The sequence below is a fragment of the Leuciscus leuciscus genome, assembly GCF_965113295.1.
Source record: "Leuciscus leuciscus genome assembly, chromosome: 11".
Classification (NCBI taxonomy): Eukaryota; Metazoa; Chordata; class Actinopteri; order Cypriniformes; family Leuciscidae; genus Leuciscus; species Leuciscus leuciscus.
In genome coordinates, this window is record NC_138735.1 from 33859257 (window position 1) to 33883487 (window position 24231).

General features: G+C 41.6%; 2 protein-coding genes across 2 annotated transcripts in view; one reads left to right on the forward strand and one right to left on the reverse strand.

The window, feature by feature from the left end:
• Positions 1 to 24231, forward strand: part of twsg1b (twisted gastrulation BMP signaling modulator 1b) — a 297020-nt gene that overhangs the window by 191349 nt on the left and 81440 nt on the right. The window lies entirely within an intron of this gene.
• LOC309509808 (protein APCDD1-like) lies at positions 3008 to 21132 on the reverse strand. The gene is made up of 5 exons (XM_082184753.1): positions 20896 to 21132; positions 20181 to 20328; positions 15540 to 16053; positions 7031 to 7343; positions 3008 to 5966 (listed from the first exon to the last, which is right to left on the reverse strand). The coding sequence occupies exons 1-5, from the start codon at positions 20933 to 20935 to the stop codon at positions 5536 to 5538; spliced, it is 1446 nt and encodes a 481-aa protein (XP_082040879.1). The 5' UTR covers positions 20936 to 21132; the 3' UTR covers positions 3008 to 5535.

The window sequence follows — 24231 nt, forward strand, 5'->3', positions numbered from 1 at the left end:
ATGCACGTCACATGACGCTCGGCTTCAGCTCAAACCTGGGAATGTGTCCAGACAGAGTAAATGTAGAGATTGACGATAATCCATTATTCTACAAACTGACTTCAAGAATCATTAGTGACATCAGAAGATAAAGTGCTTATACAATGTTTTACTTTAGTATCGTTACCATACTGTAATAGTTATGAATATTGTGAAATCGTCTTTATATTTTGTCATTTTAGTACATCGTTTTTATAGTCTATACAGTTTTTATTATTTATTTTATTTTAGTACATCAAGTTAAACTATAGATTAAAATGAGGAATGTTTTATGGTTTTAGTGAACTATAAGTATCACGATACTGTAATCATTTATTAATATAGTGTTTTTTATGTACATTTATATTTTTAAATGATCTATTTTAATTTTAGTTCCAGTATTTATTTATTTTGTCAGTTCAGTCTATAAAGTTTTTATTGGTACCACTTTACAATAAGGTTCATTAGTTAATGCATTAACTAACATGAACTAACCGTGAGCAATACATTTGTTACAGTATTTATTCATCTTTGTTAACGTTAGTTAATCAAAATAAAGCTGTTCATGTTAGTTCATAACAAGATTTTAATAAGGTATTAGTAAATGTTGAAATTAACATTAACAAATATTAATAAATGCTGTATAAGTGCAGTTCGTTATTAGTTCATGCAAAACTAATGTAAACTAACGAACCTTATTGTAAATGTTACCTTTTTCATTTTAATTTCAGTTTGACTGATTTCAGCAAAAGTTAAAGGGAATGCATGTAAGAATTTATGTATTAATGGCTTTTTTATTGCCAATGTTTCTGTGACTCATGAAACAAATGCTTATACAATGTTCAGGATGAACATCATGAGTCACAGAAACTAAACAAGCGTAGTGTACGTGTACGGTGACGTCAATGCACCAGGAAATGGATTGAATCAAATGATAGTCTCATACACTTTATAATAGTGTAATTTTAACATCACTGTGATCATTTGCTTTCTGAACTGCTGCTTTCTCACGTTTGTTGTGTTTATTCTGTTATTTAACAGTGTATCACTGCAACGACAGATCCAGCTCTTTACTTTGAATGAACGAATTCTGAATTCTACATATACACCCTTTAAACTAAATGGAAATGACAAATGTCGCCTTTTCAACTAGATGAAGAAAAATCTTTCAAGTCAACTATTTCAAGTATGGATTTTTTTTTATGGTTTTAGTTCACCTTATGTAGCCCCGCCCCTTTTCAGCGCTGCACTCGTTGTCTTTTGACTTCCGGTCTGTATTTTCACAGCGATATTGCGTATTTATGAATGAACGGCTCGTTTTAAAATCTTCCCGGTCGACTGACATTTGTTAAGACAACATTACAATCCTTATGATAACTTTCGTTAACTTTACATTAAGTAAATCCACTTCTAAAGCTAGTTACTCCTGGACAGCAGCGCCACAGAGATATACAGAGCGACCGCAAAAACGGAAGTTCAAAGACAATATTCTAAAGATGGCGGCGCCCGCGTTTCTCTGGCGCATAAGGGCTATAATAACCCTGAACTGTGAGATTAAAACGGTAAGAGTCACAGGCAATGACAGAGTTCATTCTGTGTTGAGCTTCATTCATGCATCACGAGACAGGGTTTCATTCAGGTCCTTTGCTCTAATCCCACAATCACTGCTGTTTACAGGCTTCAGTTCGGCTGGATTATTTACAGCGGTGATTCTCTATCAGATCTTCGGCTCTGGAGCTCCTGAGGAACTCGAGCATGGCATTATCTTAAAGGGGTGGTTGATTATGATTTGACTTTTCTAACTGTAGTTAGTGTGTAATGTTGCTGTTTGAGCATAAACAACATCTGCAAAGTTACAGCGCTCACAGTTCAAAGCAAAGGGAGATATTTGCTTTTAAAGAAATCGTTTTTTAAGGACTACAACAAACGGCTGGTAGAGACTACACCACACTCCTCCCGGGTTAGTGACATCACCAACCCTAACATTGACATAAACCCCGCCCTCCTGAACGCGATTTATAGATTATCCTGACAGAATATGCTAATGAATGACTAGAAGATAACCACACATCAGCAATATAAATTCATCAACTAACCCTTCAGAAATGTCCTGTTGCTTCTACATGTTGTCTCTTCTTCTTGAGTCTCTCCATCATCGTCTGACTCCGGTTTGAACATTAAAAACTAAAAGTTTTTGAAATGTTCAGTGTGTGTGTTTTAGGTAATCAGAGCTGCTAACACACAAACACACATAGAGACAGAGCGCATTTAGGCCACGCCCACACCCAGGGGGAAAACAAACCAACTGTCTCCATTGACTTTGCATTGCGAGAGGCTGCCTCCTTGTCATTTCTTGCTTCTAACAAAAGACAGAAAAATGCCTAAAAGCTGCTGTGTGACAAGGTGTACAGCAAACAAGCTAAAAAACCCAGAAATACGTTTTTATTAGCTCTCGACCCCAAAAAACGAGTGTTTAGGACATAAAAGTTGACACAGGCAGTTGAGACAGAGCGTCACGTGTCTCATTACTCTGAGAACTAACGTACGCCACTGGAGGAGACCGTAATCGGCAACACAGGATAGTTTATCTTACAGAAATATAATATATAAAACTGACATTCGGATATTTGACTCACCAGTGACCAAATGTTTAACTTACTGCACATGTAGTGTATTTTAGTCATACTGAGTGTCAGGATCCCACAATTTACCCATTCGTTCCAGCCTGTATCCACTTTTATGTCCTCAAACGCTCGTTTTTTGGGGGTCGACAGCTTATGAAAAATTATTTCTGGATTTCTTAGCTTGTTTGCTGTACACCTTGTCACACAGCAGCTTTTAGGCATTATTCTGTCTTTTGTTAGAAGCAAGAAATGACAAGGAGGCAGCCTCTCGCAATGCAAAGTCAATGGAGACAGTTGGTTTGTTTTCCCCCTTGGTGGGCGTGGTCTTCAGATTATGACGCTTTGCGCTCTGTCTCTATGCCAGCACTTGTAGCTCCGCCCCCTGTGCCGGGAGCAGCGGCTCATTTGCATTTAAAGGAACAGACACACAAACGGTGTGTTTTTGCTCACCCTCAAAAAGTGTCAACTTTAACATGATATATAAAAATATCTGTGAGGTATTTTGAGCTAAAACTTCACACACACACTCTGGGGACATCAGAGACTTATTTTACATCTTGTGAAAAGGGCATTATACCACCCCTTTAATCATTGAGTTAAGTAATATATGATGAGCTCAAGTAAATGTGACTGTACAGAATGAACAGGAACTACATTAGTGCGCATGAATGTCAAATCAAACTGTTCTCTTTTGAGTCTCTTGGATGTGAGCATGTTTTGGTTTTTAGTCGGCTCACCTTTACGATGATCAGAGTTTAAAACATATAAAGCAGCTTCAAATGGTGATAAAGACATGCCTATCCAAATACCCACACTCGACCACTCATCTACTAGCATGACGCATTTCCTCTATTTGGCCCAAGTGTTCACGTAGGCATAGAGACTGCTAGTGTGTGTAGAACTTTTGATTAAAGTTCGATGGGACACACTGATAGTCTTTTATTTATTACATTTTCAATACTTTGCATTTTAAAATAAACGTCTACATGTGTTCAGTCGCTGTGTAACTAACAGAAGACGCTGCACTGCTTCTAATTAAGGGATAAAAACAGTTACAAGTGTTGTACACAATAGGCCACACACACACCATACTGGGCTGAACGATATTCTGTTTTAACATCGAAATCGCAATGTGCGCATGAGCGGAACATGCGATGTGAAGGGTAGTAGCACCCATGGTGTATTAAGAGAATGATGATTTCGTACCAAAAAGAAAGTCAAAATCAGCTATTTGAGACTATTTCGGCTACAAAAAGGAGGATGTTGACCAAAAAGAGGTACTTTGCCTGGAGTGTTAAAAAGTTGTGGATGGTTGTCTTTTTTAAAAAGTCTTTTGTCTTTTATTTTTTGTGTTCGCATTTATGAGGGAAAACCAATGTTACGTGACAGTTCTCCGTAACGGACGCGAGCGCTCTGAAGGCGGCACTAAAAGACTGCTTTAAAACTTTCACAGAGACCTCAAACAGAAAGCACAAAGCCTTTCTTTAAGGTGAAATTCGTTTTGTATTAATTGTATCTTAATTTTAATCAGTGTTTCATTATCCAATTTCCTGGATTTAATAAATAAAAAGTAAATATAGCAGACAATAGATAATCACGACACGGAGGCGCCAGCGCCTGAACTGGAGCAAGCTATCATCCATGAACCGAAACTCAGCGTATAAGGTAGCCTACTCGCCTCACACACCTAAAAAAAAGAAAAGAAATATATCTATTATCTACAGAAATCTCTACTTTTAAACAGAACCATTCAAAACAAAATAAAACGATGTAATCTGTATGAAATGTGCATTACTCTCCGGCGCGTTCACTAGGCCTACTGCGAAGATCGCGAGTCAGCCTATCGTCAACTTCATCTTTGCAGCCGACACAGAAAACACTTGTTTATTAATAGACAATTAAAATGTCTCATTGCAATATTTTACATATTCATAATCATTACTTTTGCTGGTTGTTTGTGACAGCTTTTAGGTGCCGTTTACATGAACGCGTCACTGCATCAGCACCGAAAACATATAGAGAGAGAGAGAGAGAATAAGATTTTTATTTTTTTACTTATTTTGAGGAATTATAGCCTAATGAACAAACAAACATCTGTTAAGAGCGCCGCCACGGTGGCGATAGAACGTTCACCGAATTCTGACAGAAATATGTTCTAATTTTGGAATAAAATATTAAGTGACCTTTTTGTCACTTGTTATGAAGCTTGCTTATTAGTGAAATTATGAATATCATGGAATGGTAATTATTGACTTTAGCCTAGATTGATGGCTCGCAATATATGGCAATATATATCGTTGGGGGAAAAAAATATCGCAATGTATTTTTTTTCCAATATCGTTCAGCCCTACACCATACTCACACACACCACACTCACACACAATCTCTGCACCAAGAAAATGTGCAACACTTTTTGTGTTTACTACCAAATTATATGCATCTAATTAGTTTAAATTACAGCTGAATGTTTTCCTCGGTGCACATGAGTTCCTGAAACATAATGCATGATGGGATACGCTTAGCGCAGTGTGTGTGTAGTGTGCATTAAGGGCACTGCACTGTGGCATTTTTAACACATGGGACAGTCTTGCGCACATAATTCCTGTCGCGTGAACGCAAGACCACAAGTGTGTGTATTTGGACAAGGCATTGGTGTTTCTCCTTAGAAATCCAGAAAAACTAAAGCATGGTAATATTTTAACTAATCGCTGACTGTACAGAATGAACAAGAACTGCGTTAGTGCGCATGCATGTCAAATCAAACCGTTCCCTTTCAGTCCGTTGGATGCTCACATTGTTTTTGGTTTTTAGTCGGCTCACCTTTACGATGATCAGTGTTTAAAACATATAAAGCAGCTTCAGCTAGTGCAAACGGTGATAAGAGAGTCTCTCCTCAGAGATCCAGCTGCATAAACACATGTAACACGACTAACACGACGAGTCCGTCGGTGATCTGTGTGTGGCTCGCGGGGCTCAGTCTGAAGTGCTGATCTCCTTCTCGACTCGCGTGTTGCGTATCACAGCGGATCAGCGGCGGCTGGTAAGACGTGGGCCGGCGCTCGACCCGGTCCGGACTGGAGCCGTTGGTGGGTCTCTGGCCGTTGTAGAGCAGAGCGTGTCCTGAGGAGTCCTGGCCGATGGTGAAGAGCTCGTACTCGGTGTGAGGCAGGCGGATCCCCAGCGCCACACACCCGCCGGTCGAGGTCACGTCCTGAGGAACGCCACGCTCCCACGAGCCCTCGCCACACACACTCACACGCCCGCTGAACACACTCAGGAGAGACGTCGTGGCAGCGTCCATCGGAGTCACCGTCATGTGGGTCACTGGAGGAGCACGAGAGGTTAGACTCAGTCACACACACACACACACACACACTCTCACACTCAGACGCTCAGTCTCACACACACACTCAGTCACACACACACACACACTCACACCCGCTGAACACACTCAGGAGAGACGTCGTGGCAGCGTCCATCGGAGTCACCGTCATGTGGGTCACTGGAGGAGCAGGAGAGGTTAGACTCAGTCACACACACACACACACACACACTCTCACACTCAGACGCTCAGTCTCACACACACACTCAGTCACACACACACACACACTCACACCCGCTGAACACACTCAGGAGAGACGTCGTGGCAGCGTCCATCGGAGTCACCGTCATGTGGGTCACTGGAGGAGCAGGAGAGGTTAGACTCAGTCACACACACTCACACACAGACACTCAGTCACACACACACACACACGCCCGCTGAACACACTCAGGAGAGACGTCGTGGCAGCGTCCATCGGAGTCACCGTCATGTGGGTCACCGGAGGAGCAGGAGAGGTTAGACGCAGTCACACACAAACTCTCACACACACACAGACACTCACTCACATACACACACACACACACTCACGCCCGCTGAACACACTCAGGAGAGACATGAGATTGGAGTGTTTTGTTATTGCTGGAGTTTCAGAAGCTAGTGTAAAGGCTCCGCCCTCTTCTGAACGGAGGCGGAGCTAAAGCTCATTTGCATTTAAAGGGACACACACAAACGGCATGTTTTGCTCAATAAAGGGGCAAATTTGACAATCTATAATAAATTATCTGATATTTTGAGCTGAAATTTCACAGACATATTCTGGGGACTCCATAGATTTATATTACATCTTGTGAAAAGAGTCATAATATGTCACCTTTAATTTCTTTTTCGACTGAAGAAAGAAAGACATTAATATCTTGGATGACGTGCGGATGAGTATATTATCAGGAAAAAGTGAACTACTCCTTTAATGACTGAAAGCTGATTGTAAAGTGTTAGTGTGAAGAATCAGCAGGTTTGGCGGTTCCTCTCAGTGTTCACCTGTGTTCAGACGTCATCGCTCACGTACCGGTGAAGGTGAACTCCACGGCGCCCATGACGGTGTCCGACGGGTCCCCGCGGGAGTAGCGTCCGCTAGCTGAGATGCTAAAGGTGGGGTGACGGCAGACGGGGTCGGAGAAGTGCTCGTACTCTCCTTCCCAGGTGTGTGTGTGCTTGTGGAAGGCCAGCCGGCGGGTGAGGAAGAGCACGCCGGGTCGAGCTTCACAGCGAACACTCACCCAGTGCCCGTCGAGACGCACCGGACGCTCGCTCTGGGCCGGCAGAACCGGAGGATGATGAAGATCGGCCGACGCCACGATCTGACAGATTTGGTCATCGCTCTGAGAGGAAGAACAGATGTGGATGAGCAGACTCACTCGTAACTGTCAATCATTCATGATTAGGTGTGTAACGATAACCTCACGATTCGATACATATCACGAAACTGAACTCACGATACGATATTACTGCGATACTCCAATACATATGGTAAAGGTTAACGACATTTTTACTGTTGATTAAAATGCTAAATATGGTGTTTCATTGTGTGTGTAAATTAAGGCGAGACACAGCCGGCAAAAACATCGGTTTTTTTTTACTGGTCAATTTTGAGATTTTGGGATATTTGTCTTCAATAGCATGTCTTCTTTCAGACTTGTGGTGAAGAAAAGTCTGAAATACACATTTAGGTGTTTATTTTCCTACACTTTGTCTGTTTGCGTCTGTAGATTTCTCCTAAATTCAACAAAAGTTGTCGTTCTGAATCCTCCCGCTGCTCCGCGATCTCTGTCTGCTCCCTGTCATCACACACACCGCTGGAAAGCTCTCTCTCTCCTGTACAATGCTGTCGCATCCAAATATGGTCATTTCCTTTTTATCAGCAACCAATCGTGAAAGTAAAAGGGCTGAATGCGCAATCTCATTGGCTGATGATAAATCTTTAAAGCCCGTTTTCTCAAAATGACTTTTCTCTCATTCTCCAAGTCTGAAATCTCCACTTCAGTCGCACCGATATACACCAAACTCTCCAGTCTTGTACCTAGTTATATTATGAAGACATTTACCAAGGGATTTGTAAATATATTATTCCTAGCCTGATTTATATAACATTTTATTCCAAAAAACATGTCGAAAATAATTTTTTTAAGGCTATTGACAGTATATTCTGATTTACAGGATAACAAAAGTAGATATCCATAAATCCCTCTGTAATTATTTTCCCATCTAATATGTGAACACAATGAAAAAATTATTTTTAACCTGGCTTTATCCAATACTCAGATTTCGTTTTTTAAATATATGCAAATTAGCGCATATTTAATTAGATATTGCCTAATTTGCATATTTAAACATTAAATTACAGAAAACTTGTAATACATTTTTTTCTCATCTTAATGTAGGTAATTAACTGGGAAAGTTTCATGGTGATATCTGCTAGTTAAACATTGTACCCTATTCACCTGTAGTGTCTCGCCTTAATAAGCTTGGACTTGGTGCTGGAAACACAGTTTATTCGCTATAGTTTAGAAAAAGATAACATAAGGATGGCCAAAACCAGTGAAATATCAACTGAGTTCATAACTCTGTCTCACACATGAATTATGTTGAATATCTGTCAGCTGTTAAATTTAACTACACAATTAGATAATACCAGTTTAGCTCGACCAATCACCAAGCAATGCTTCATTTTGTTCAGTCTGTGTGTAAAAAGAGCATTAGCAATTAAAGACAAAACACTTCAGCAAAACATGATCAGCTCAAAGTGTCCCAATCATTTTAGTCTCTGTATGAAGAGTGTTTGGGTATAATATGTCACAGTTTACTTTATTTTACTCTCCTCACTTACAGAAGTGAACTATAGTGTCCTGATCACACTAGTGAAAACATATACAAAAATTATATATTATATCTGGTGTCTGAATAACTTTAGGTTTGACTGTATATCTGTGCATTCATTCTTAAAGGGACAGCAGCCTCATAAACTATAGCCATACGTTTAATTTTTTTTTTATTTTTTTTTATATGAATCCATTTATGGTTACAAGATCAATGCATGAAAATGCCTGAACTCAAACACCGCAGTAACGGCACATGAAGCCTCAAACACCGCAGTAACGGCACATGAAGCCTCAGATACAGCAGTAACGGCACATGAAGCCTCAGATACAGCAGTAACGGCACATGAAGCCTCAGATACAGCAGTAACGGCACATGAAGCCTCAAACACCGCAGTAACGGCACATGAAGCCTCAAACACCGCAGTAACGGCACATGAAGCCTCAGATACAGCAGTAACGGCACATGAAGCCTCAGATACAGCAGTAACGGCACATGAAGCCTCAAACACCGCAGTAACGGCACATGAAGCCTCAGATACAGCAGTAACGGCACATGAAGCCTCAAACACCGCAGTAACGGCACATGAAGCCTCAGATACAGCAGTAACGGCACATGAAGCCTCAAACACCGCAGTAACGGCACATGAAGCCTCAGATACAGCAGTAACGGCACATGAAGCCTCAAACACCGCAGTAACGGCACATGAAGCCTCAAACACAGCAGTAACGGCACATGAAGCCTCAGATACAGCAGTAACGGCACATGAAGCCTCAAACACAGCAGTAACGGCACATGAAGCCTCAAACACAGCAGTAACGGCACATGAAGCCTCAGATACAGCAGTAACGGCACATGAAGCCTCAAACACCGCAGTAACGGCACATGAAGCCTCAGATACAGCAGTAACGGCACATGAAGCCTCAGATACAGCAGTAACGGCACATGAAGCCTCAGATACAGCAGTAACGGCACATGAAGCCTCAGATACAGCAGTAACGGCACATGAAGCCTCAAACACCGCAGTAACGGCACATGAAGCCTCAAACACCGCAGTAACGGCACATGAAGCCTCAAACACCGCAGTAACGGCACATGAAGCCTCAAACACCGCAGTAACGGCACATGAAGCCTCAGATACAGCAGTAACGGCACATGAAGCCTCAAACACCGCAGTAACGGCACATGAAGCCTCAGATACAGCAGTAACGGCACATGAAGCCTCAAACACCGCAGTAACGGCACATGAAGCCTCAAACACAGCAGTAACGGCACATGAAGCCTCAGATACAGCAGTAACGGCACATGAAGCCTCAAACACAGCAGTAACGGCACATGAAGCCTCAAACACAGCAGTAACGGCACATGAAGCCTCAGATACAGCAGTAACGGCACATGAAGCCTCAAACACCGCAGTAACGGCACATGAAGCCTCAGATACAGCAGTAACGGCACATGAAGCCTCAGATACAGCAGTAACGGCACATGAAGCCTCAGATACAGCAGTAACGGCACATGAAGCCTCAGATACAGCAGTAACGGCACATGAAGCCTCAAACACCGCAGTAACGGCACATGAAGCCTCAGATACAGCAGTAACGGCACATGAAGCCTCAGATACAGCAGTAACGGCACATGAAGCCTCAGATACAGCAGTAACGGCACATGAAGCCTCAGATACAGCAGTAACGGCACATGAAGCCTCAAACACCGCAGTAACGGCACATGAAGCCTCAAACACCGCAGTAACGGCACATGAAGCCTCAGATACAGCAGTAACGGCACATGAAGCCTCAAACACCGCAGTAACGGCACATGAAGCCTCAGATACAGCAGTAACGGCACATGAAGCCTCAAACACCGCAGTAACGGCACATGAAGCCTCAGATACAGCAGTAACGGCACATGAAGCCTCAGATACAGCAGTAACGGCACATGAAGCCTCAGATACAGCAGTAACGGCACATGAAGCCTCAAACACCGCAGTAACGGCACATGAAGCCTCAAACACCGCAGTAACGGCACATGAAGCCTCAGATACAGCAGTAACGGCACATGAAGCCTCAAACACCGCAGTAACGGCACATGAAGCCTCAGATACAGCAGTAACGGCACATGAAGCCTCAGATACAGCAGTAACGGCACATGAAGCCTCAGATACAGCAGTAACGGCACATGAAGCCTCAGATACAGCAGTAACGGCACATGAAGCCTCAAACACCGCAGTAACGGCACATGAAGCCTCAAACACCGCAGTAACGGCACATGAAGCCTCAAACACCGCAGTAACGGCACATGAAGCCTCAAACACCGCAGTAACGGCACATGAAGCCTCAAACACAGCAGTAACGGCACATGAAGCCTCAGATACAGCAGTAACGGCACATGAAGCCTCAAACACCGCAGTAACGGCACATGAAGCCTCAAACACCGCAGTAACGGCACATGAAGCCTCAGATACAGCAGTAACGGCACATGAAGCCTCAAACACCGCAGTAACGGCACATGAAGCCTCAGATACAGCAGTAACGGCACATGAAGCCTCAGATACAGCAGTAACGGCACATGAAGCCTCAGATACAGCAGTAACGGCACATGAAGCCTCAAACACCGCAGTAACGGCACATGAAGCCTCAAACACCGCAGTAACGGCACATGAAGCCTCAGATACAGCAGTAACGGCACATGAAGCCTCAAACACCGCAGTAACGGCACATGAAGCCTCAAACACCGCAGTAACGGCACATGAAGCCTCAGATACAGCAGTAACGGCACATGAAGCCTCAAACACCGCAGTAACGGCACATGAAGCCTCAAACACCGCAGTAACGGCACATGAAGCCTCAGATACAGCAGTAACGGCACATGAAGCCTCAGATACAGCAGTAACGGCACATGAAGCCTCAGATACAGCAGTAACGGCACATGAAGCCTCAGATACAGCAGTAACGGCACATGAAGCCTCAGATACAGCAGTAACGGCACATGAAGCCTCAAACACCGCAGTAACGGCACATGAAGCCTCAAACACCGCAGTAACGGCACATGAAGACTCAAACACCGCAGTAACGGCACATGAAGCCTCAGGGATGTTGAGGAGTCGAGAGCATAATGTGAAACAAGGACAGTTATGGATCATAACTCTGTCATCGGACATCATAATGCCTTCAGAGCCTCGCGTCATCCGATTACAGAACGGCTTTCTCAGCGCGCCGTGATTTAATCGCAATCAATCAGAGAGCTCACGGGACACGTGTGTGTGTGTGTGTGTGTGTGTGTGTGTGTGTGTGTGTGTGTGTGTGTGTGCTTGACTTTGGATCAGTTGCCATTGCTTACTAGAGTCGTCCTGCCCATCAATTATTCAGCCTGAACCAGAATTCATTAACATTGCATTACATGTTTGCAGCCTCTTCAGTGACAGTGGGGAGTCGCGCACATGAAAGAAATGAATCCATCAGAAAAAGCTCATTTCTCTCTCCGGCCCGGAGCCGTAGGCGCTCGCTGAGACCCAATCCCGACCGCAAACACCATTCCCACATTCCCTTTGAAGCCGATGGAGGATCAGCACTGCCGACATGGCTCAAATCACACTCTTTAAACGGCATGATGGGAAATGCATCAATCTCTCTTCAGATGGAGCTGACGAACGGATCGGTAATGCCGAAGTGAGATTACGGATGGATTGGTGATGCGATGAAGGCCGTGACCGCCGGCGGCACGCATGAATTAATCAGACCATGTCACGTCCCAAATTAAGCACAATGTTATGTATTAAACAGACTTTTACTTCAGTGAACATGGCACTTCATGCATTAATCATTCTTCTTTCAAAAGCTTCATGTATTTTTTAGGTTTGCCGGGGTTTTATTTTAACTCGGACTGAACGTCTGTCACTCAGGAGTGTTCCTGTGTTCTGCATTTGCTGGAAGGACGAGTTCAGAGACGTGAAACAACACACACACACACACACACACACACACCTGTCTCTGAGCTTTAACACACCTGTTCATGATGCTTCTGCTGCACACACTGGAATTACAGCTCATAAATCACGTGCATATGCATGATATTTGTGTACAGAAGACTTTATATCAGCGGTTCTCAAGCTTTCTGACTCCAACAGTGAAGAAGAAATGGTGTTGGAAATGATTTTCACTGCTAGCGCATTTCACACATAATTACAAAAAATCATCGGATTAAACATGATTTTATTTTGTTGTTTTTTTGCAGTAGAAAGACTGAAATAGTGTTTTCTTGTAAATCTTTATGCATCTCAAATTTGAAATATATATATTTTTTTAATTTACAGAAACTAAGAGTGTGTATTTAAAAATATGTACCAAAAATAACTGAGATTTTCAGGATTCTCACTCTTTTCCAGTTGCTTCTGATTTACTGATAAGGATTAAGAAAGAAAAAAATTTTTTACTCACAAATTTAATCGGCATAACCAGAAAAATGTATATTCATTATGACATTTTAAGATTTTGTACAAAACTTTTTTAAAGGTTTAGAAATCACTCTTCTTCATATATCCCGGTTTTCCAGACCATATGAATCATGGTTCTTCCCCCCCCCCCCCCCCCCAAAAAAATATTTTAATGCTTGTTTGGTCTTATTTCGAATTGTTTGAAGTCATTTTGAGATCAAAAGCTTTTTAAGATCACGAGAAACAAATTCATTCCAGCGTTTCAGACGGGATGTTCGACGAGAAGGATGTGCAGGACGAGACTGGATATCAAACATGAGGAACTGATTGGATGATGAAAACTGTCTCGATATGACAGGTGACTGAGACATGTATTAAACAGGACCTATTATGCCCTTTTCCTGCTTGAATGTTGATTATTCTCCTCATATTCTCCATTGTTGCGGCTCCTCTCTTCCCAGTCTGTCAGTAATGCTCTGTTTACTTCCTGTCTCTATGAAGCCCCTCCTTCTGAAAAGCACACTGTGCTCTGATTGGTCGGCTGGAGCAGTGTGTTGTGATTGGTCGAGCGCTTCGAGTGTGTTTGGGAGAGCCCCGCCCCTAATTACCATAACCGCCAGTTTAACACACTACTAACTAACACAACCAGGCCCCGCCCCTTTATTCTGCGCATGAATTATTATAATGATGAATATTGTGACGTGTTCCCGGAAGAAACTCAAGACTACAATGGAGGAGTTTCAGGAGTTCAGGAACACTGACACTGATATAGAGAAGAACTGGAGCTTCTTCATGATCACACAGCAACACACACACAAAAAAAATGCTGGGTTGTTTTAATTTGGATAAACCCAGATGTTGGGTACATTTTTTTATTTGACCCAAATTTGGGTTAAAACAACCCAGCATTTTTAGAAAAGACAGATGAAAAAATGTGTCTGTTCTTTTCTATTCCACTGCACGATCCTCTCTATGCACAGCGTGTGTGACACAGCCTCTTCACACTCTCTCAATATTAATGCTCTGCGCTCAGCTGTGGCTCTACAACACATTCAAATGAAGCTTGTGCTTAAACAGCAACATCATGATGTTCATCACACACAAAAAAAATGCTGGCTTGTTTTAACCCAACTTTGGGTCAAATATGGCCAAACCCAGCCGTTGGGTTAAAAACTTGTATTACAATTTTTCACCCAGTGGTTGGGTTTGGCCATATTTTGGACCATATTTGTATAGCATAGAGTGTACACACTAAAGACAGATGAAACAATGTGTCTATAGCCGTGTTTACATTACCCTTCAAATTGCGCAAATTGAAATTGAAAATTGAAACTACGTCCAATGGAAACGCATCAATTTCCCAAAAACTCCCATTTATCGCAAAACAGTTCTTCCGCTCGCATGAGGAGGTTTTCAGGCAATTCAAAAAAGGAATATTTCGCAAAACTGCAATGGAAACAGTTTTTGCACATTCACAGTCAGCTGACGTAGACGACGCGGTGTGATTGGACAGAAGACGAGACAATTCTTTATTAAATATATAAAAGACAAAAGAATGACAGAAATACTGGATTCTAAACCTCAAAGAAATGCCACAATCAAGACCTGGAAGCAGATCTGAGGGAGAAACACCCAGAAACTCCTCATATGAGCCGCTCACAAGTATTTAGGGTCTTTCCTTGACATTAATGATTGGAAAACACGCCTACGTTTCCTTCCATTAATAATAATAATAATGTCTAGTGCGGTGGCTGTGATATATATAAACTTACCAACGTCCGTCGCCATGATTTTTGGAATGACTTATCGCGAGAGGAAAAAATTACGTTTTAGTCGCAATCGTTTTTTATCGATATATATTAACAAAAGTTTTGCGCAAATCTGTAATTGAAACACGTCGTATGTTCTTTTCTATTGTAATGCACTATATTCTATTCTATATTTGATGCTCAAACAGCAACATTACAGACTGGGTTGTTTTAACCCAAATTTTTGTCAAATATGGACTAACCCAGCCGTTGGGTTAAATTGTTTCTTTGACTCAAATTTGGGTTAAAGCAACCCAGCATTTATTTACAGTGCCCACACTACAGACAGATGTTTTCTATTCCACTGCACTATATTCTCCATGCACTGCATAGACGACGTGTGTGTGTGTGACACCGCCTCTTCACACTCTCTCAGTACTAATGCTCTGCGCTCAGCTGTGGCTCTAGAACACATTCACATGAGATCCATCAATATGTATCAGTGCAGACGTGAGTTCTCTGACCTTGGCGCTGTGAAGCGGGGTCTGGTAGCCCGAGGGCTGGTGGAGTCTCCTCTGAGCGCGCTCAGTGTGAACGTCTCCGAGGAACAGCTCCTCCACCCGTCCGCCGGCGTCGCCATGGCGACCGCGCCGCTCCACGCGGATCAGCCGCAGCTCCTGCATGGTGAAGTCGAGGCCGCGGGTGCAGTCGAGAGGCTCCGCCCACATCTCGAACTCCTCGTCGGGTCTCAGCCGGATCTGCCGCGCACAGGCCGGATCCAGGCGCCGCTGGACGAGCTCGGCCGCCGCTGACCCGTGACACCGCAGCGTTACGCTGGTTAGCCGGTACTCGCACGCCGCGGCTCCGCGCACTAGCCAGGAGGCCTGAGCCGGGCCGAAGCCGCCCCGGACCCGCAGGCTGTAGATCGGCTGGCGACACCGGCTGTCCTCGTAGTAGAACTGAAGCGCATCGAACGTGTGGTTTGGGAAGAAGCTGTAGGAGCGAGTGAGGAATTCTGGGCCGGGTCGAACCTCGCAGCTGGAATCAGTAACAATGATCATATTAACACACTTTATGTTCAAGGCAAAACTAGTGTTAGTTCATGCACTGTTCAGTTTTGCTTCCATTACATGCGACCAGTGGAAAGAAAACATCTGAAACACACATTTAAGTGTTTATTTTATTGAACACACTCATACACTCACACACACACACTCACTCATACACACAGTCAACACTCACTCTCACTCAACATACACACTCACTCTCACACACTCTCTCACAGCTGGAATCATAGCCATTATATTAACACACACTGGTATGTTACCATGGTACCATGTTCGAAGATTGTTCGTGGTTTTTCATTATATAATCATAGACACTTCAGGCAAAACTAGTGTTTATTCATGCACTGCTCAGCTTCTGTAACATAAGACTAGTGGAAAGAAAACATCACAGTCACACACACACTCACTCAACACACACTCTCTCTCAACACACACACACACACACACACACACTCTCACACACACACTCTCACACAGTCACTCTCACACACTCACACTCACTCTCACACACTCTCTCACACACACACACACACACACACACACACACACACACACACACACTCAACACTCCCTCTCACACACTCTCGTTGTGTAATGCTGCCTGGATCATAATCATACACTGTTCGCTCGTTGGCCAGAGGAGAGCTGAGAGACTGAGTCTGGGTTCTCCCAAGGTTTTTTCCTCCATTCTGTCACTGATGGAGTTTTGGTTCCTTGCCACTGTTGCCTTGACTTTTGGCTTGCTTAGTTGAGGACATTTAAAGCAGCACTCAGTAGCTTCGGGACTTCTTCGCTGTATTCTCGCTTTTTGCTCGCAGGTTTCTCTCTAGAGCTCCCCCCACAGCTTCGGAATAGATATTTGACAACACTGTCGTAAAAACTCGTTGTTGATTCTCAGACACCAGAGGCTATAGATCAACGACATCAAAGCAGATAGAACGTTCTTTAAAGGGTCTTCATCACTCGGGTTCGAACAGCGTGAGGGAGCGCAATAATGACAGCATTTTAGCAGATTTCTTTTGGCCGTAAAGCAATTGTTTACATCGCGAGACCTGATATCACGCGAGACTTCCTGACGCAGCGGCCCGCCGGCTCAAAGTTGCAAGTGCGTATTTTCCGCTCACGGGCACCAGGGGGGTGCGAAACGACCACCATTCAACCCGAAATAAGTAATATAACCATTCCAATGACTCCGAAGCTGTTCAGTTAAGGTAAAAAAAGTTACTTAGTTCACCTTTAATATTCAACAATATTATTGATCTGCCTTACTTAGAGGGATACTCCACTTTTTTTGGAAATAGGCTCAAGAAACTTTTCTGCCGTACCATGAGTCCAGCAGGCGTAATGATATGACGCAGCGCCTGAAAATAGGTCTAATACGTTAAACTGAGTCCCAGTCACGTTGGAAGTTACTGAGCTGGGAACTATTATCAGGTGCTGCGCAGGGCCGCGGGAAGTGGGGGTGCTGGGGGTGCTGCAGCACCCCCTGTTTTCACAGAATTGTAAATGCAACGCATATTTTTGTTCATTAAAATGTATAAATTTTTAGCATTTAGTCATTTATTTGTAATAAACACTTTAAGTGGGCTATTTAAATTTTTTTATTTATATGTTAAATTATCTTTTTAAAACATAAGCGCAGAGTGTTACGTAATATTGTGTGTGTGTGTGTGTGTGTGTGTGTGTCGAAAGAATTTGTCCGCAGCTGCTCAAAAAAAAAAAAAAAAAAAAAAAAACTCAAAAACCCCACTGTCAGTGTTTTGTAAGGAACAGGCAAATATGTCAAATATAGCAGGAGACATTTTAATTGTTTACTAATAAAACAGTTATTTTTTATGTCAGTGTCGGCTAGACAGATGAAGTTGACGACTCGATCGCGATCTTCGCAGCGCCAGAGAGAAATGCACATTTCATACGAATTACATAAGCAGCGCAGTCTGTTTTCTTTCGTTTTGAATTGTTCTGCTTAAAAGTAGACATTTCAAGCTATCTATATGTCTCAGGTCTGTGAGGCAATAGGCTACCTTATAGGCCTACGCTGAGTTTCATTATGAGACGAGCTCCAGGTTCGCCAGCGCCTCCGTATCCTGATTATTTATTTTCTAATAGCCTATATTTAGGCTACTTCTTATTAAATCCAGACAATTTGTTGATGAAACATCGATTAAAATTAAGATACAATTAATACAAAACGAAATTAAATTTAAAGACAGGCTTTGTGCTTTCAGTTTGAGGTCTCTGTGAAAGTTTTAAAACATTATTTTAGTGCCGCTTTAGAGCGCTCATGTCCGTAACGGAGAACTGTCTGTAACATTTTTTTATTTATTTTTTGTGAAATAAATTTTTTTAAAAATGCGACTTAGTCCAGTGCGACTTAGGCTATAGATGTTTTTTTCTTCCCCGTGGCGCATTTTGTGACTGATATGCGACAACGGAGCAATAAAATAAAAGGGACTCCGGAATAAAAGCAGAATCAATAAAGTCAAAAATGTGATGTGCAGTCAGGTTTGAGTGTGTGCGCGTTTTTTGAGGAGTTTTATAGTCTTGATATTGTTTCTTATTCAAAAGTGGTGACGCCCCTATTCCGTCGGTCTTAGTACACGATGTAACTACAGAAGAGTCAAGTTTTAAATAGGAAAAATATCGAAACTCTTTGGTCATTTTTTTGAGAGAGATGCTAATGGTCCTGTCCGATTCAATGATCTATGCTAAGCTATGCTAAAAGTGGTACCGCCAGACCTGGAGTTCGGCTGAATGGATTCGAAATTTATTTCCCAAAAAAGTGGAGTATCCCTTTAAGGTGGACGATGATGCAATTTTCTTCTAGAAACAAACTTTGTTGTTTTATTTTCATGTTATCACTGTGAAGCTGCTTTGATACAATCTGTATTGTAGAAAGCGCTATATAAATAAAGGTGAGCGACTCTCTCTCTCACACACACACACACACACACACTCTCAAAACACACTCACTCACCCTCACACGCTCACACACTCTCACACACACACTCTCAAAACACACTCACTCACCCTCACACGCTCACACACTCAACACTCACTCATCACTCACTCTCAACACACACACACTCTCTCACACACACACACACACACACACACACACACACACACCCTCACACACACATTCTTACTCATTCTCACACGTACACACACACCACTCACAAGCACACTCACTCTCACACACTCAACACTCACTCACTCTCTCTCACACACACACACACACACACACACACTCTCTATAAGGCGGTGAGTTAGAGTCAGAAGTCTCCACTTCAGCAGTTTTACACACACCAAATTTTACAGTTTTATTCATATCTATATTCTGAATGTTTGTTCACATCATTCTCCTGATTTATACAACATTTTACTCCTTAAAACATGGTCATTTTATTTATTTATCTTTTTTCTGGCTGTTGACTGTTTTTAAATTTATAAAATGATAAAAAGAGAAATACAAAATCCTCTCTGTAAAAAAACAAAACTTTAATATGTCGACAAAATCAAACAAGAATTATGAACATGGCTTCATCCAGTATTAAAATTTCTGGTCTGGAAAAGGAAATGTTCAAACGTAACATTCCCAGACAGCAACATAGTGTCGGCCCAGATCCGGCTCAGATCCGGCACAGATCCGGCACGTGTGGACTCAAGGTGTCCCAGATGTGGGCCGCATCTGGGCCGACACTATGTTGCTGTCTGGGACTGTATCTGATTATTTAACTATAGTGATGATATCCGTAAGTTTACATTTTTGTCACTGTGTTCGAAATCGCCCCTTAAACCCTCATTATTCCCAACATTACTCCACTTGAAGGAGTGAATGGAAACAAGCAAGTGAATTCGGAGACACTGAGGTGAGACCCTACAGTGCATCATGGGTGTTCTCTAGCCGTTGAACATACATCAGTTGTACACTCGTTATCATCGCGGTGCATTATGGGATTGAATGAGTGAACTCGCCACTCGATAACGTCCACTATGGTTTTGGACACCAGTACAAATGGCTGTCGCCTCAAATGGTGCCCTATTCAAGGATATATGGGGCGATCTGGGACACAGCCCAGGTGTTGAGCTCCTCACCTGTTGGACACCCAGTGCCCTGAGATGTTGGGGGGGATCTGGACCGTCACTTGCTGTCTGGCGTGAAGATGTTTGAGTTGGGAGAGACACGGGGAACTCCTGTCCATCAGAACCGGACCAGCGCTGACCCTCAGCACACACACACTCACTGCAGACACACACACACACACACACACACACACACATCAGAGACTGCCACTGAGAGTATCTTTCTCAGCTAACAAGGAACGTTCTGATAAGGTTCTGTTATGAACAAACATTCTTCCAATAACGTTCTTTCAAAGTTATTATAATAATAATAATAATGTTCTCAAAATATTAGCAACAAAAACATTATTCATGCAACGTTTTTTTTCCCTCAAACGCTTGAGAAGGAAATTCAAATTATGTTTTTTTTTTTTTTTTTTTTACCGTTATACTTGTTACTTGTAAATGTTCTCCAAACATTCTCTAACGTTCTAATTATGTTTTTTAAAATAATTAAATGGAATGTTCCAGTTTCACGTTTAGAGAACGTAAAAACACACTTAATGAGGACGTTAGCAAAATATTTTTAAAACATATTTTTGTTAGCTGGATTAAAATCTTCAAATCAGACATATTTATTTGATTCGGTCATCATCTGATTCATAAACTCGCAAATACACACCTATCTTCTGGAATATTTTGAAGCTTCAATAACATTTTGAGATATGAAAACCACAAAGTTACTCACCAGAGGAAAGCAGAATGACAAGAGAATATAAAGACAACATCTTAATAAATCATCTGACAAAAAAAACCAGAAAGTTTCGTATAACTGACGAGTCTCGTGATGAAGATGAGAATGTTAAACGCGTTAAAGTTTCACATCCGCTCTTTAATGTGCTTTTCTTGTCGTTACATCCTCAGGATCAGCCTTTAGAGTCCAGAACGAGGATAAACACAGAGAGTATGATTGTATGAGCAACACCTTTCATATCTGACTCCAATCTGAGGAGAATCTCTGTCGCTCTCGCGCTAGTGAAGCCTGATGCGCGAACGAGTCGTTAGTTTGAACCAATTCTTTTTAATGATTCGGTTCAAATGATTCTCAAAGTGCATGTAAATAATTTGACTATTACAGGTACTTTGCTAGCAGTAAAACAGTAAGAAATATTGTTAACAATAGCTAGAATAACTTATATGCTGGCTCGTAAATTTTATATGTGTACAGATGATGTTAAAATAGCTCTATTTAGGGCATACTGTACTTCTCTTTATACAGCCCACTTGTGGTGTATGCTAAAGCTAAAATGAAAAAGCTCCAGGTGGCATTTAATGATGCGCTAAGAATTTTGCTTAAACTCCCAATGTGGACAAGTGCAAGCCAAATGTTTGTATCTAATAATGTACCTACTTTGCATGCTGTCTTAAGGAAGTGTATAATTTCATATGTCGGTTGAGTGATTCAAAAAATAGTATCATAAGGGTCTTAAATTATATTATATTAAGTGATACAAGGTATTTTTCCAGTTTCTGGAAGCATTGGAATGAAAGCTTGTATGTTTTTTAAATTTTGCCTGTTGTTTGTCAAAATTGTATGTTTGTATGTATTTTTCTTTTTCCTTTTTTATATGGACCCATGCGTCTGAAATAAAGAATAATAATAATAATAATTATATCACTAGTATTAGTTTATAGTGGGAACATTGTTAATTTTGTTTTTAAAGTCCCCCTGTGGTGTAAATCCAGCTTTTAATGTAGTTTATGTGTCTATGTGGTGTGTTTAATATGCTTTAACACAAACCATGTGTATATTCATAAGTCGACAGCATTGCTGAGTATTTCCTCCTTAAAACTGCAGTGAACCAAAGACAGTCTCAAACACACGCTTTGAAATCGCTGGTGTTTCTGACATCACAAACTACCTTGTAACCAATCAGATCAACGTGTGATCGTCAACCAGTGGATCTCTGAGCTGAGTGAGTGAGTGGAGGCGGGGTGAATTTGCATATTCATAGAACCGCGCATACTAAATGAGGCACGGGTGTCGGAGAGTCGAGTTACATTCAAGATATTTAAAAAAACGTTTAATTGTGTAATTTTGGTGATCAAAGATTTTAAAGGACACAAGTAGGCTATTGACTACAGGGGGACTTTAACAAGCTTATCTTGGAACACAACATCTAATGTAGGCTAATCCATATAACCTAATTAAAAACGTATTTACAATCAGAAATATTACTACAAAGATCAAAAAGACACATTTGAGTGATGAATCAAGAGATTCAGTGACTGCTCTGTGAATATGTTCATTTAAATGAATCGCCCAAATGAATCGATTTGCTCAAATGAACCGAACTCCCCGCTGAGCGCAGTCGTGGGCGCGCACTGTGGGCGCGATCTCTGATGGATCGGACCGCAGGACTCGGATTCAATCACCATGATCTTATGAGTCACAGTGTGTGTGTGTGTGTGTGTGTGTGTGTGTGTGTGTGTGTGTGTGTGTGTGTGTGTGTGTGTGTGTGTGTGTGCGTGTGTGTGTGTGCGTGTGTGTGTGTGTGTGTGTGTGTCGTGATCACATATAAAGGCGTACAGGTGAATAAGAGCAGTCACTGTGATTATAAGTTTCACATTATGACATTTACAGCACAGGAGATATATATATATATATATATATAGGCACAGGAGTTTTTCTCTGGCAGAAAACACGCACGTACATTAAGATCCTGTTCTGACTGTAAGCTGTTTCAGATCTTATGCATTTTTTACTCTAGTTCTCTTGTATTTCATTTTAATGACATGCAACTTTTGAAACAATTAGGCGACTCACATTTAAGTCAGAAAACCACTGAACACTTGAAAGCAGTGAACACACACCGTCAGTCAGTCATTAAAATCTGGATTCACTTTTAAATATCATTCAAATATGCTGTTGTTATGATATAATGAAACGATACTGTGTTTTTCCTCATGCATCATGCATCATGCAATAATGTTATTTTCTAGTCATGTCAATGCATGGATAAACCAAAAAATATTTACAGTGTATGTAATGTAAATTATGCATAGGCTTACATTTCAGTATTCTTTTCATAAGGTCAAAACAAAACCAGGAGGCATTGGAGGAGGTGGAATATGAATCCAAATCATGAACTCGACGGCATTTACTATCACAGAGATGTTTACCGTAAATGCATATGTGCCTTTAAAGGCTGATTGGTGACATCATCACAGATATTAACGACCGCCGTATAATGGCCTGCCACTGAGTGTTCAATTACTGCTGGAGAACCTCATCTTTAATTCATGCACGAGTGTTTTTATAGATCAGTATGTATGATGGTGGTTTGTTTTGCTGAAGCGGCTCAGGTGTGGCTGATTTGGTTATTTGTCATCTAGATCATTTCTCACTCGGCGTACAGTGGAGCTCGGGTGTTTCCGGAGGCTTAGGGCTCCAATCTGCTAAACATTACTGGGATTTTAACAGTAAAAGACTGTAAAAATGCTACGGTGAAAAACTGTTAATTAGTTAACGGAAAGTTTCCGTACTATATTCGGTAAATAACTACGATAGATCTAACAGTTTTTTGGTAGTGAAATAATTTACTGTGAAAAAAACAAATTGATATTCCCACAATTGCGTGACACTTCACTTTTGTTGTATTTTTGTTGAATTAACTGTATTTAATGTTGTAAAATTAATGTTTATTGCATTTTTAAAATGTCATGTGTGTTACCATGATGGTGTTTAGTGTGTGTGAGTCTTTCTCAGCTTGTGGAAAAGCTGTTTGTGATGAGCTTTGATTCATCATGTGACTCATCTCCGCTGTGATTGGTGGTTCTCAGTGTTTTACAATAGTACAAAACAGATGTTAGTGCTTCAATAGATTGTTAAATTAACATTATATCAGATAATGAAATATGGTTTATTACTGTCAATTTAAGTTAGGTCTGTAAAAAAATAATTTGCTACCGTATTTTTTTACGGTAAATTTCTGCCAACCACAGCTGCCGATTTTTTACCGTAAATGTATAAAAAAAATGCTTTACAGTGCATGTCTGTGATTACCAGTGTCAGACGAGCAGA

Bases quoted from the DNA above. Each gene is read 5' to 3' on its own strand.
- LOC309509808 (XM_082184753.1), bottom strand. From the start codon at position 20,935: ATGTTGTCTTTATATTCTCTTGTCATTCTGCTTTCCTCTG. The intron at 7,344-15,539 runs GTCAGAGAACTC...TCTTCCTCTCAG, and splicing joins CCCCGCTTCACAGCGCCAAG to AGCGATGACCAAATCTGTCA. The intron at 5,967-7,030 runs GTACGTGAGCGA...GTGCTCCTCCAG, and splicing joins CGTGGAGTTCACCTTCACCG to TGACCCACATGACGGTGACT.